Source organism: Pipistrellus hanaki (genome assembly GCF_964339955.1).
Source record: "Pipistrellus hanaki genome assembly, chromosome: 12".
NCBI lineage: Eukaryota > Metazoa > Chordata > Mammalia > Chiroptera > Vespertilionidae > Pipistrellus > Pipistrellus hanaki.
In genome coordinates this window covers 15414908-15427469 of record NC_140514.1, presented here as the reverse complement: position 1 = coordinate 15427469, position 12562 = coordinate 15414908, and the positions used below count along the sequence as shown (strand labels likewise).

At 53.7% G+C, this 12562-nt stretch overlaps 1 protein-coding gene across 3 annotated transcripts; it reads right to left on the bottom strand.

The window, feature by feature from the left end:
• Positions 1-368: 368 nt before the first annotated feature.
• ADGRF3 (adhesion G protein-coupled receptor F3) lies at positions 369-12310 on the bottom strand. Of its 3 annotated transcripts, none has more exons than XM_084901409.1 (14): positions 11642-12310; positions 10679-10739; positions 10139-10279; positions 9524-9697; positions 8686-8907; positions 7710-7919; positions 6795-6938; positions 6420-6616; positions 5845-6024; positions 3556-4953; positions 3097-3138; positions 2948-3010; positions 2366-2421; positions 369-1537 (listed from the first exon to the last, which is right to left on the bottom strand). In XM_084901409.1, the coding sequence occupies exons 1-14, from the start codon at positions 11723-11725 to the stop codon at positions 1516-1518; spliced, it is 2994 nt and encodes a 997-aa protein (XP_084757535.1). In that variant the 5' UTR covers positions 11726-12310; the 3' UTR covers positions 369-1515. The 3 variants fall into 3 exon arrangements, with proteins under 3 accessions (XP_084757535.1, XP_084757536.1, XP_084757537.1); XM_084901410.1 differs by having other exon boundaries at positions 10682-10739; XM_084901411.1 differs by lacking the exon at positions 10139-10279.
• Between the last annotated feature and the right edge of the window lie 252 nt (positions 12311-12562).

Genomic DNA, 12562 nt, shown 5'->3' with positions numbered 1-12562 from the left:
GGGTCATACATCAGAGGGGGCTAAGGAGACATGACAACTAGATGTAAAGTGTCTTGGGCTGTATTCTGAACTAGAAAAAGGACATTAATGGAAAAGCTGATAAAATCTGAATAAATTGAGTTAGTTAATAGCTGTTTTTTTAAAGCCTCACATGTATGGTCAAATTATTTTTTGACAAGACTGTTAAAACAAACAGTTGTCAGGTAGTCATGTTGGGAAAATTCTGCAAAAGAATGAAGTTGGATTCTTACCTTTCACTATATCCAAAAATTAGTTCAAAATGGATCAAAGACCTAAATGTAAGAGTTAAACTTATAAAACTGTTAAAAGAAAATGGAAAAAGCTACTTGATAACAGAATTGTTGGATATGACACCAAAACACAGGAAAGAGGAAGAAAATAAATTAAAAATTAAAAGTTGCATCAAAGGATGGAGTGAAAAGGCAACCTTTGGAGTAGGAGAAAATATTTGTAAATCATATATTCAGTAAGGGATTAATATCCAGAATTTTTTTTTTATTATTTTTTTATTTTTTTTATGCGAGAGCCAAGTGAACAAAGACTACATGTCATTTCATTTTTGGATTCTAAAGTGTTTTTACATTTTACAGCAAAGCATATATTGAGTATGTGCAATCATTTGAGAAGGAAAACAAAAACATTTCTACAAAGCATACTCAGAAAAGGAGTCTCTGCTGCTTTTAAAGTGTAATATTTGAATTACTTTTTTAAAAATCAAGACTGCAAACACTAATGAAGTGAGAGTGATATTGAGACATGTTACTCGGGAAACCAGCAAGGCAAGGTCTTTTCTGTTTCAGTGGCCGCCTGCCTCCCTGGGGGCTGAAACAAGACAGAGCATAGAAACACTGCAACTGTCCTTGTACATTTGGTACCTTCTATTGGAAGAATAATCAAACCTACTTAGGCCAGTTATACACAATTAAAACATTCACACACGCAAGCAAAATTCACACATGATGTTTATTAAAAATATGTTCAACAGCATGTGGTATTCATTTTTATTTCAACAGAAAATGTCTCTATTCCATTTTATAAAAATACTCATGAAATTTGTAATTTACATATTCAATTATCAACATTTTTTTCATTTACCTAGTTTAACAATTTTTCCGAATCCTGTCATTACCGCTTGTGAATTCCATAATTTAATTCAGCTTGGTGTCTGCCAGAGGCTTTTCTGAAATCTTCTCTATGTCTAGTCTTAGCTTGATCCTGCCACTTTTAAACGTGTTTCATCTTGTCTTCGTGATCTGTGGCAGTCAGGGATACCTTTCTCTCTACTTTAAAATTTCTGGTGCTTTCTTACAAATATGCTCATAATAGTGACTTTTTGTATACATGCGTATGTCTATGAAACTTAATTTTATATTGATATTTTTAAAAGCTAAAGAAGGAGGTCTCATTAACCTTCACTTTTCCTAAACTTTGAAAATAAGCAAACCAAATTCTGCCCTTCACCTCTAATGTTTGGAAGATGAGAGTTCCTGTCAGTTAAGTCATCTTTTCTTCATAACTGTAGAGAAGAAATAATCAGACATCACTGACTAGTTCAAAACCATTTTTATCAACGAAATCTGTAACATACACAGTTGACTAGTGAAAAATGGGTTGAGAGAGTTTTACTTGCAATTATTTTGAACTTAGATATCTTAATTATTTTTACAGCAAAGGCAGCTTTGTTCATTTGATAGCTTCCACTAGTTTTTCCTGCTATTCTTGCTTGGGCAGTGTAGGGGTGGGGACAGATGAGGGCAAGAGAAATGAGTGTGACTAATGGAAGCACAGCTGTCTTTTGGGAGGGCTGACTTCTGGGAGTGGGTAAGGGTGTAGGGCATTGGGCCAAGGCCGTCCTGCTGGATTCAAGCACACACCCTGCGCTCCCTTGGCGGAACACGGGTTCTGTGTGTGGTCTCTCAAAGCTCTTGCCTTCCCCAAGAGATCGCACCCTGTTGCCAGGGGCTGGTGGGAGGAGACCTTGCTCCACCTTTGCAGATTGCCCTCCCTTGTAGACCCCAAGCTCACCAACGGTAATTCCTTGAAAACAAGGATTTTTCAGGATAATTAAACATTTGGTTGCGTGAAAAGAAATCTTCAGGGTGAACTGGGGCAAGGGTTGTTGGTGGTCAAACTCCCTGCAGCTTTCTGGGAGAGCAATAGGAGATGCTACAACTTCTGCTCTACGGCCTTCACCTTCCCAGCTCATCTAGAAATGTCTACCCTGGCCACGTCTGTTCTCCACCCTCTGGGCTGGAGCGGGTGTAGGGGTTGTGGGGGAAGGCTTTCTGTCAAGAGCTTTGCCAGGAAGCTGCTCACTCCATTCCCAAGAACACCTCATCCTCACCTGGCATTTTCGCTTCTCCTTTTGCTGGGTTCCGGGAGGTGGCTTTCATTTGTGGCCTATGAAGGGGTGAAAAGGCTCAACTGCAGGGCAACAATTATGATCGTTGTCGCTCCTTTAACAAAGTTGTGTCCATTTTCACATCCTCACCCACCCTCCTGCTGGGACCAGGGTAATCCTAGGAACTTTGCTCTCAGCTACAGTGGTGCCCACGCGTACCGATCCTAGCTTTCCCCTCTCATAGTGACGGGAGGCAGATTTTCAGCCGGAGAAACCAGGGACAAGAGGGTCACCAGGCGTCCAGGTTGTGATCAGGGACCCCAGAACCTGACTTTTTTCTGATGGGGCTGCTATCTGCCTTGTGGAGAACTTCAACCCGGAACAATGCTCATTCTAGAAAACAACCGGATCTTCTCGCAGCTCCTGGTTGTGCCCATCTCCTCTAGGAAGGCTGCAGAACACCTGCTCTGGCCTGCGCTCCGGCGCGGCAGCTGCGGTGGTGGTGGTGGTGGTTTGTGTGTGTGTGTGTGGAGGGGGGGTGGGTGTTGCGGGGAGAGAACTAAAGATTTGAAGGCAGCAACTCACCAGGGAGATGGTGGAGTTGGCGGGGTGGGCACAGCCGAAGCGTTTGAGTAAAGCCTCTCGTACCTGCAGGAGAGAGAAATGCCTGGTTATGGCAGCCAAAGTCCCTGCCTTCGCACTGAGTCAGGCGGGGATTCGGTGGGCAGACTCACTTTCTTGTCCATCAGGCAACCAAACAGCAGAATGAAGACGCCCTGAAAAGAGGATGTGCGGGTGAGTGAGTTGAGGAGGGAAAATCAACCCGTTCCTCTCCTCTCCGTGCCCCTCCCTCCTCCTGTCTATTTCGGTGCGGAGGCCCCGCCTCAGGTTTTGTCATCAGCATCATTGGTGTGAGAACCTTCCAGTGCTTTTCTTACTGCGCAAGGGGCAGAGAGGATGGGGTGCTGACAATCCCCCGACTTCTCTGGCAAAACCAGATATCATTTTACAGATAAGAAAACCGAAGCCCCGAGAGGTTTGTCCCAAGTTATCCAGCCGGGAGGAGCTGGCACCCAAGCCTCCGCCTCCTAAAACTCCCAGCTTTGCTTCTTCTGCCCCGTCATGATGCCACCTGGAGAAGGGAGTGGCGGTGGCCTAAAGCATCTCAGATGGCAGCAAGCACGGCCACCCACCTGGGAGGTGTTGAGAATGACGAAGATGTAGTGAGGGACGATGGAGACTTGCTCGAGCAGAGTGGCCAGGCCCAGCCCCCAGGTGAGGCCGAAGATGGGTGTGAGGACGAGCAGGGCTTTGATCACCCCCAGCAGGGCTTGGCGCTTCTCCGCCGGGGGTCCCTCTGACAGCGAGGGTCTCAGCAGCTTCAGCATGGCCATGGCGAGGACCAGCGCGTTCAGGCTCACGATGGCCAGCACCGGCCCCACGAAGGTGTAGAGCGCCCCTCCCTTCCCATCCAACCAGCACACCCCCTCCCCCAGGTACTGCCCTCGGGGGAGATAGTGGCCCAGGGCGGCACCTGCAAACCCCATCGGGCAAAGGTAGCCGAGAGCCACCATCAGGGAGAGGACTCGGCGCTTGGACAGCTGATGGAAGACGAAAAGCAGCTGGTGGGCCAACATCAGGGCCTGAGCCAGCATCCAAAAGAAGGTGGCCAGGTAGAGGAAATGACAGAGGAAGGCAGCAGCCAGGCAGAGCGGGCTGCGGGGCCCTGGAGGCAGCAGGGGGCCTCCCAGGAAGCAGGTGTCCGCGGCCAGCAGGCAGAGCACCACGTTGAGCAGGGCTGCGTGGCGCAAGTAGGCAACTTTGTTCCGTACCACGACTCTCCACACCAGCCTGTACACGCCCAGGCACACAAGCAGTGCCAGAATGGAGGCCACCAAGCCCACCTGACTCAGCAGCTCCAGGGTGCGGTTTCTCGGAACAGTGTGTCGGGACATGAGGATGGAGAAGGCAGTGAGATGCTGACAGATGCAGTAATTGTGTCTTGGGGTCACCAAGGCGCTGGCATTGGCTGCCTTCACCTGGCACCCTTCACCTGACCAGCCCCCGCTGCCCTGGAAAAGATGGTGGTCCCAGAAGACACAGTGAAAGGGGTCATCTCTGTCCCCAAAGTTCATGATGACTTCTCCCCGGTTGAAGGCCTGGCCACCTGCCATGATGGAGATGGAGAGGACCAGACCAGGAGTGGCGTAGATGGAGTCCCCCAGCTCTTGTCCATAGTTTGGGGGCAGGAGGTGGTCCAGTTTTCGCAGCACCAGGCTAGTAATCGTGAAGTTACTATTGCTAGTCACCAGTGGGGCCAGGGAGCGTCTGGGAATCTTTGCCTGTAGCTGGGGCTGAGTGGAGAAGGAGACTCTGTAGTCAGCAGGAAGTGAGGGCGTGAGGAGCTGGGTCTGCAACTGCACATTGGGCAAGCTGAAGAAGAAGGGGTGATCCTGTGGGCGCAGGCTGTGTGCCAGCGTCTCCACCGCCAGCAGGAGATCTGAGGCCGCCGAGGGCTTCTGGACCTGGGTCGGGGTCCACAGGGAGCTGGCGTCCATGTCTAGGACCTTGTCCGTGGTTTTCAGGAGAGCCTGCGGCACCCAACAGAGAGATGAGGCCTAGCTGCTAGCACCCACAGCACTGAGTCAGGGCACCGGGAACTACAGACCCCCAAACCTACATTTCCTTGTTCACTGCAAGACCCAAGGTTGGAGAGAAAGGGGAGAAGATAGGCCTATGAGGGGAGAGTTTCTGTACAGGAAGAATGGGGGGCTGTTGAGCTAACCACTGGGGTATCTTCAACATTGTGGTCTCCTGAAGCACATTCTATCCCTTCATCTGACAACCCTTCTTCCCCCTCCATCCCTTGTGGTCACCAAGGCTCTAAAGGGGCCCCTCTTCAATTTCTTGACCCCTACCGGTCTGTAAGCTAGGAATGTGGTAGAGGCACAATATTCTGAATCAGAGCCATGTGCATGTCTGTATACCAACATGTGACACATATTCCCAGACACGAAGATTGTGTAGTGTGATAACTTGTAGTTATTCTTTTGTCTGTGCCTTACGGGTCACCAATTGATGCCTATGTTGAGAGCTGGCTTAGGGGAGTCCAGCAAAGCCAACTGCGTTGGTTTCTTCATGGAGGTACTTATGTGTGCACGTATGTGTGTATGAGGGATTCACAATCACATTCACATGTCTGCAGGTGAATGGAATGTATGCCTCTGAACTCATGTCTACACACCCCTTCCTACCCTCTCCCCACCTCCCAGGTGCTCCCAGCATCAGACCTTCTCCACCTCCCATGGCCTTAGAGACTGGCATCCAAAGAGGAGAGATGGACCCCAGAAGCAGGCACTTGCAACTCTAGAAAGGTCTGTCGTGTGACAGCCCATGATGATATCGGAGGGAGAGAGTGCCAGCGATGAAGATCTTCTACCTCCTCCGCCCAGCTGGCTCCTGCTGCGGCTCAGAGAGCTTACCTCCAGGGCACTGCGGTGGAGCGGTGTTTCCGTGTCTGCCACCACCTTGGCCAGGAATGTCATGGTGCCCAGCAGTGCCAGTAAGTCAGAGGGTGAGCTCACCACTTCTGTCTGCTCCAGCAGCTGCGCCAGGCTCTGTGGCACCTCTTCAGCAGGCCAGCCCTGGCCTGCCCACAGCAGCTGATCCAGATAGGACAGCAGGGGAGGGGTGGCAGTCCTCAGGAGAAAGCGGCCACTTCCTCCCCCATCCGGTCCTTCCTCCCTGGTAGCCACAGCCCTTCCCAGGGGACCAGGAAGCAGAGGGCGGAGTGAGCCATGTGGAAGGAGCTGATACTAACGTTAGTGGGATGGACCCTTGATAGATTAAGGTTTGAGAATGGCTCACTCCCGCCATGAGAGTCCTGGCCACGCTCACCCCCCACACCTACTTCCTGGCTGTGCTAGGGATCCAGTTCAGAGCAGCTGAACCACCTCTGGGCTGGGCTCAGGAGGAAGGGTTCTGGAGCTGGGTCCTGAGTGAGGAAGGGGGGTCTGTGGAGGCTGTGGCACATGGGCAGCGGGGACGGAGGCTTTACCTGGGCTCTCCGGAGCAAGGCCAGGAGCCGTGTGTCTGTGCAGCTGCTGTGGATGGGCCCCCAGACCCCGTCAGGCCCACAGGTCCTCTTCACCATGCCCGTCCTGTTCACGGGACAAGGGGCCTGAGCCACATGGCCAGCCTTGGTGACATTCCAGGCCACAACAGCAGAGTCCCTGGGGCAGGTGGTGTCTCCATCTGAAGAATGTTATCAGGGAGAGCTCAGCAACCGCAGTCTCGCCCAAGGCTCTCCTTGGGCAGAAGCCCATGCAGGCTCTGGAACCCGCCCCGAAATGCCACGGGGCCGCTCCCAGGGCAAGCAGGGGACCTTAAGCCCCTCATACCCTGGATGACGGTGACCTTAAGCCCCACATACCCTGGATGACGGTGACAAAGACGGGGACCCTGAGAGGAGTCAGCCCTGGGCTCTGCAGGTCACAAGTGTATGTGATGTCAGCTGCAGGGCAGTGCTGAGCGGCCAGCACAAGGCACTGGTCCCCTGGTGTGCTGAAGGAGGAGGCTGAGGGCGAGACAAGAGAGGGGAGCAGTCACAGGCCAGGGACAGACGCGAACCTAGCAGGCCTTGGTTTGTCGTTTCAGCCTGTCTAGCGGATTCAGAAGTGGATTCAGCAGGGGAAGAGCAGAGTAGGACCAGGGCACCCAATTGCCCAAGACAGAGCTCGGACTCTGGTGAAGGACACTCTGGGCATCTCTAACGCGCCCGGGGACTGGAAGCCACAGTTTCCTCGTCTGTCAGATGAACTGTCATCCAGTGGACCGCACAGAGTGGACTGCGAGCGTGTGGATACGGGCATTTCGCAGTGGTGGTGGTTGTTGTGTTGATAGAACTGGCATTGCTCTAGAGCAGAGATTCTCAACTGGTGTGCCGCAGGGATTTGAAAACATGCAGAACCTGACTATTTAATCAGGGGCACTGACCTCTTTCTATTAGATTGTCAAATAAAAAAAAATGACAACCACCAACACAACAGCCACCGGGTGTGAATGAATAAAAATAATACCTATTTTTTAAAAATCAGATCGGGAAAACAGACCGTATATTTGTTGGTGTGTATAGAATTTTAGGGACTAGTTTATGTGCCGTGGGATGGAAAAGGTTGAAAACCACTGCTCTATCGGCAAACACAGTGTTGGACTTGGGCCCAGAACTCCCAGGTGGAACTGCAGCCTCTGCTGCTGAGGTGGAAAAGCAGCTGCCTGGCCCAGACCAGCCGCCCTCTCCCCTGTCCCCCCCCCCCCCCCCCCCCCAGCCAGGGCCTGTCGCTAGTACCCTCGCTGCCCTCAGCGGGGCTCCAGGAAGCCATGTAGCCCAGGGGCGTGTAGGGGATGCAGCAGCTCAGCTGAAAGCCCGGGGAGGTGGCACAGGAGATGGAGAGCTGGTCCGGAAGCCGAGCCACATCTGCCGCCTGCAGGGGCACCCTCGCCACCTGGTACAGCTCCCACCGGAATCCCTGGGCCTCGAAGCAGCACACGTACTCCCCTGCAGACACACACACCCCTGCTGTGGCTCCGGGCTCCTCCGGCCCCCGCCCGCACCACAGAAGCTCTGCTGCTTCCCAAGCCACAACCTAGGTGACCATCTTGGGCTAGCTTCTGCTAACGACAGCAAGACAGACCCCTGCCCGCAAAGGGACTCCTAGGAGGGAAGAAGTCTGGAGAAGAGGCCCCTGACTCTTTCTGATGAGCCGGTTGCCAAGAATTCTAAAGTGCACCTCCCTCCTTCCCTCCAGTAGCTGCCCTTCCTCCCCTTCCCTGCCATTTCTTTCTCTCTCTCTCTTTTTTTTTTTTTTAAATATATTTTATTGATTTTGTACAGAGAGGAAGAGAGAGAGATAGAGAGCTAGAAACATCGATGAGAGAGAGTCATCCATCAGCTGCCTCTTGCACACCCCCTACTGGGGATATGCCAGCAACCAAGGTACATGCCCTTGACTGGAATTGAACCAGGGTCCCTTCAGTCCCCAAGCGGACGCTCTATCCATTGAGCTGAACCGGTTTTGGCCCCTTCCCTGCCATTTCAACAGCTGGAAGAAAAGCACTCCTCTCTTCTCAGTGAAAACCGAGACTCTGTTTTCTTCCTTTATAAATGTCCATGTCAACAGGCCTCTTCCCCGTTATGCCCCAGAATGAATAAATGGAAAGATGGAGAGGGAGACGAGGAGGAGAAAAAGAGGAGAAGGGAGGAGGAGAGAGGGAGGAGGAGGCGGAGGGGAAGAGAGAGGAGGCGGGGAGAACAGGCTGGCTACCTTCCCACTCATGGGAGACGTTGCGGATGCTGAGGACAGCCTGGCCCTGGCTGGCCGTCAGGGACACCTGAGCCCCGGGCTGCAGGGGGATGGGGCTGGGGCTCCCTGAGTGCCGCCGCAGGAACCAGCTCAGGTTGGTGGTCTCCTGGCTCGTGAAGAGGGTCAGGTTCAGCGTGTGGCCAGGCATCTGCAGCCAGGTGTTCAGGCTCAGGCTGCCGGGGGCTGCAGGGAGGCAGGAGACAGGGGTCTGTGGCGGGAGCTTGGGGGCTTACGTGCAGTAAGCTGTAACACTTCTCCATCATCTCATTAATCCATTGTGTTGACAGTATTACAGGTGTCTCCTATTTTCCCCCTTTTTGTCCGCCTCCACCCAACCCCTGCCTCACCCAGGCCTTCCCCTTACGATTGTCTATGTCCATGGGTGATGCATACATACACCTTTGGGTAAGCTCTTCCTGTCCCCTGACCCCCTACTGGCTTCTCCGTCTTCTGAAGCCCATCCCTCTTCTCTCCCTCCCACCTAGCATTCTTTATTTTGCTTTGCTCTGCTGCCTGGAAGACCCCATCTGTCGCTGGGAACCGAACAGGGAGCCTTGTTGGCCCATGACTTCCCCTCTCCCTCACTGGGTTGTCTCCAGAGCCCTGCTGCTCATCAGCCTCACTCCTCAGGACCCAAGCTCGGGCCTCTGATCTGCTGTGATGGCTGGAACCTTCTCCCACCCGGAGGGGCCGCTGGGCCTGGGCCAGCTGGCAGAAATGCAGAGCCAGAGAGGAAAAAACACAGAGAGAGTTTCTTTCACGTGGGCCCATTGCTTTTCACGTTCTCAACTCTCCTCACCAGGTGGCAGCAGCTGGCAGTACCCGGCTGCAGGAGGGCTGAAGATCAGACAGCCACAGGGCCGGTGGCTGTAGGCGGGCTGGCAAAGCTGGTGGCGGGAGCAGATGCTGGCATTCCACTGGTATCCAGACAGGCAGGCACAATGGGTAAACCCATCCGGCTTGACTTTACACTCTGCAAAGAGGGAAGGGGGAGGGGAAGGGGGCAGGCTGTCCGGGGAAGCCAGCTCGACAGGATGCACACCTGCCTGATGCCTGAGAGGCTCTGGGGCTGGGTGCCTGGAATAATCCCCAAATGACAGGCCCCTCAGCCACACCCACCCACCTGGGACTGCCTCCTCAGCCAGGTTTCAAAGCCTCAGGGGTGGGGTGGAGAAGTCCAGGCCCACCACTGTCTGTGCCTTGGGGCCTCCATTTAGAAGATGGAACAGGAGGGGCAAGGTCTGTCTGGGGGGAGGGGAGGGAGAAGCTGGGCCGTGCGGACCCTCCAGGAAATAGGGAGCACTGAAGGCCAGCTGGCTGCGGGCGGGCGGGGCACCCACGCTCCCTTCACTCTGAGCCCCGCCCTGCAGGGGAGGCGGTGAGAGGCGGGAGGCCAGCCGTGACCTGCCCCTACCTGTCGTGAGGCTGAGGCCAGTGAGAGTTCTCGGGGAAGAGGGAGCGGAGGCCGGGGGCAGAGGCAGGGGCCTGGAGAGCGCCGCTGGCCAGCCCCCGTCTGAGAAGACCAGCTGGACATAGACGGAGAGCAGGACGGATTCTGCAGGAGAAGGGGGGCAGCTGGAGAGGGCAGGCAGCAGGGCCATGGGCCCGCTCCCCTCTGCACCCCACACGGAGCTGGTCTCTGCCAAGAACCCGGAGCAGATCACACTCCCACAGCCCGTCGAGCACAGTCGGGACTCGGGGGTATTACCGCCTCATCTAGCTATGAAACATCTGTTTTATTAGGTCACCCTCCCAACACCCCCCGCTTAAAGATGAATGATTTTCTCCAGGCCTCACAGCCACAGAGGCGGCATAGAGACCCACCTGACCAGCTCAGACCCACTCCTCTCTTTGACCCCACTTGCCACCCTTCACGGCCTCTTCCAGGCCTCTCTCACCTCACTTCCTGCTCCCTCCCCCTCTCTCTCCCTCCCCCCTTTCTCTATCCACTCACCACCTGCTCCACTCTCTTGGTCCAGCTGCTGCCCAGATTCCCCTCCCGCCTGGCTGGGTCCCTAGGACAGAGCAGAGAGGAGAGACTTCCTAGGAGAGGCTGACCCCTCTCGGAGGGACACGTGCTTCTCCGAGTGGCTCAGGGGCCAGCCTGGCCAGTCTGGCAGGACACAGTCCCTTTGAAAGTCCTCTTCTTTTTCCTGGAATTAAGTGGAACATCGGGAGGAGAAAGCAGGCTGCTGGCAGGAGGTGCGAGGGATGTAGCCCCACGGACCTGCCAGGGCCGGAACCCCGGAACCAGGCACACCCCAGAGAGTCAACATGCTTTGCTTAATTTTTCCCTGAGTTCACCTGCCCCTGGGCCTCGAGGCTAATGGAAATGGCTGGGTCTGGGGCTCCAGGGGGACGGCTGGGCAGAGCTGGCTGGGCCCAGGGGCTTGGGCTCCCATTCCCTCCATAGGGGGTGAGCAGAGGCAGCATCTTCCCTCAGTCTCTGGCTCCTGTAAATTATTCCTCACCAACTCCCGCTTTGCTCACAATTCTATATGTATGTGGATATCTACCTAAAAACAGATGTGGATAGAGACAGAGACAGAGACAGATCTGGGAGCAAACAAAGATGAAAAAGCACGAATCTGGACTCGGCCATCTTTCCCCGGTTCTCTCCTGTCCCTCTAGGGTCCCAAATCTGGAACGTTTTCCAGATTGTAAGCTTGACTGGAACAGCCTTTATCCAAAGTGGGCAGGCATCAGCGGAGTCCACAGGGACTCAATCAAAGAAACAAAGCTATCCCCACACCCCAGAGCACAAGACTGAAGTCCCGGAGGCCTGATAACCAGCCAGGTCTCCAGCCCTTTCCCCTCCACCTGTCATTTCAGCCCCCACCTCACTGCCCCTCCCACCAGGGGTCCCCGCTGTTGCCTCTGCAGACCTTCCCAGGGTCCTCAGCCCAGTCTTACTCACAGGTTGGGATGCTCGGGCAACAGGTGGCCCCACCAGGGGGAGAGTCATGGCCAGGAGTAGCACGGGGGCAGCCGAGCAGACCATGGCTCAGGGAAGCAGTCCTCAGGAGCCCTCCCTCCGCTGCACGATGCAAATTTCCTCTGAGAAGAGCTGGCCCCTCGGTGCGCAGATGGGAAGGGAGGGGAGAGTGGAAGGGAGCCAGGGCTGACTGTGCAGAGGAGGCGCTATGACCAGGGACTGAGACAAATGGGTGCCCAGGTCACTGTGTGGCCACCTGGCGCTGCCCATCCCCCCATGAGAGGAGTCTGTCCAGATTCCCCCTGGGGTCTGGGCCAAGGACTCGGTGAGCAGGAGAGGACTTAGGGGTCCTAGATCACAACCAGCAATGTATCTATAAGGCAAGTTTGGTCATGTCTCCAGGGATCTGGGAGATCTGGGCTGTTCTGGAACTCCCAGGAAGCTGGATCACTGAGCACAGAGTCAAGGTTAGAAGAGACACAGGTTAGAGCTGGTAGTTATCCTCAAATAATTTCCAGATAGACTAGAAACTGAAATGTAACAAAAATCTGGGAAAACACGAGGAAAAAGTATCAAGTGATTTCACAAAATGATTTTGAGGTGAAGAAGCCTTTTCTGAACAAGACACAAAACCCAGAAGCCAGAATGGAAATACATTAGACTGCCTAACAAGATTTCAATGTGAGATGAAAAGGATGGTAAGGTAGAAAGGCAAAAGACATCAGAGTTCTAGCATAATGATTACATAAGGGCTAATCTTAATTTTTTAAAAATATATTTTATTGATTTTTTTACACAGAGGAAGGGGGGGAGAGAGAGAGCTAGAAACGTCAATGAGAGAGAAACATTGACCAGCTGCTTCTTGCACACCCCCCACCGGGGATGTGCCTGCAACCAATGTAC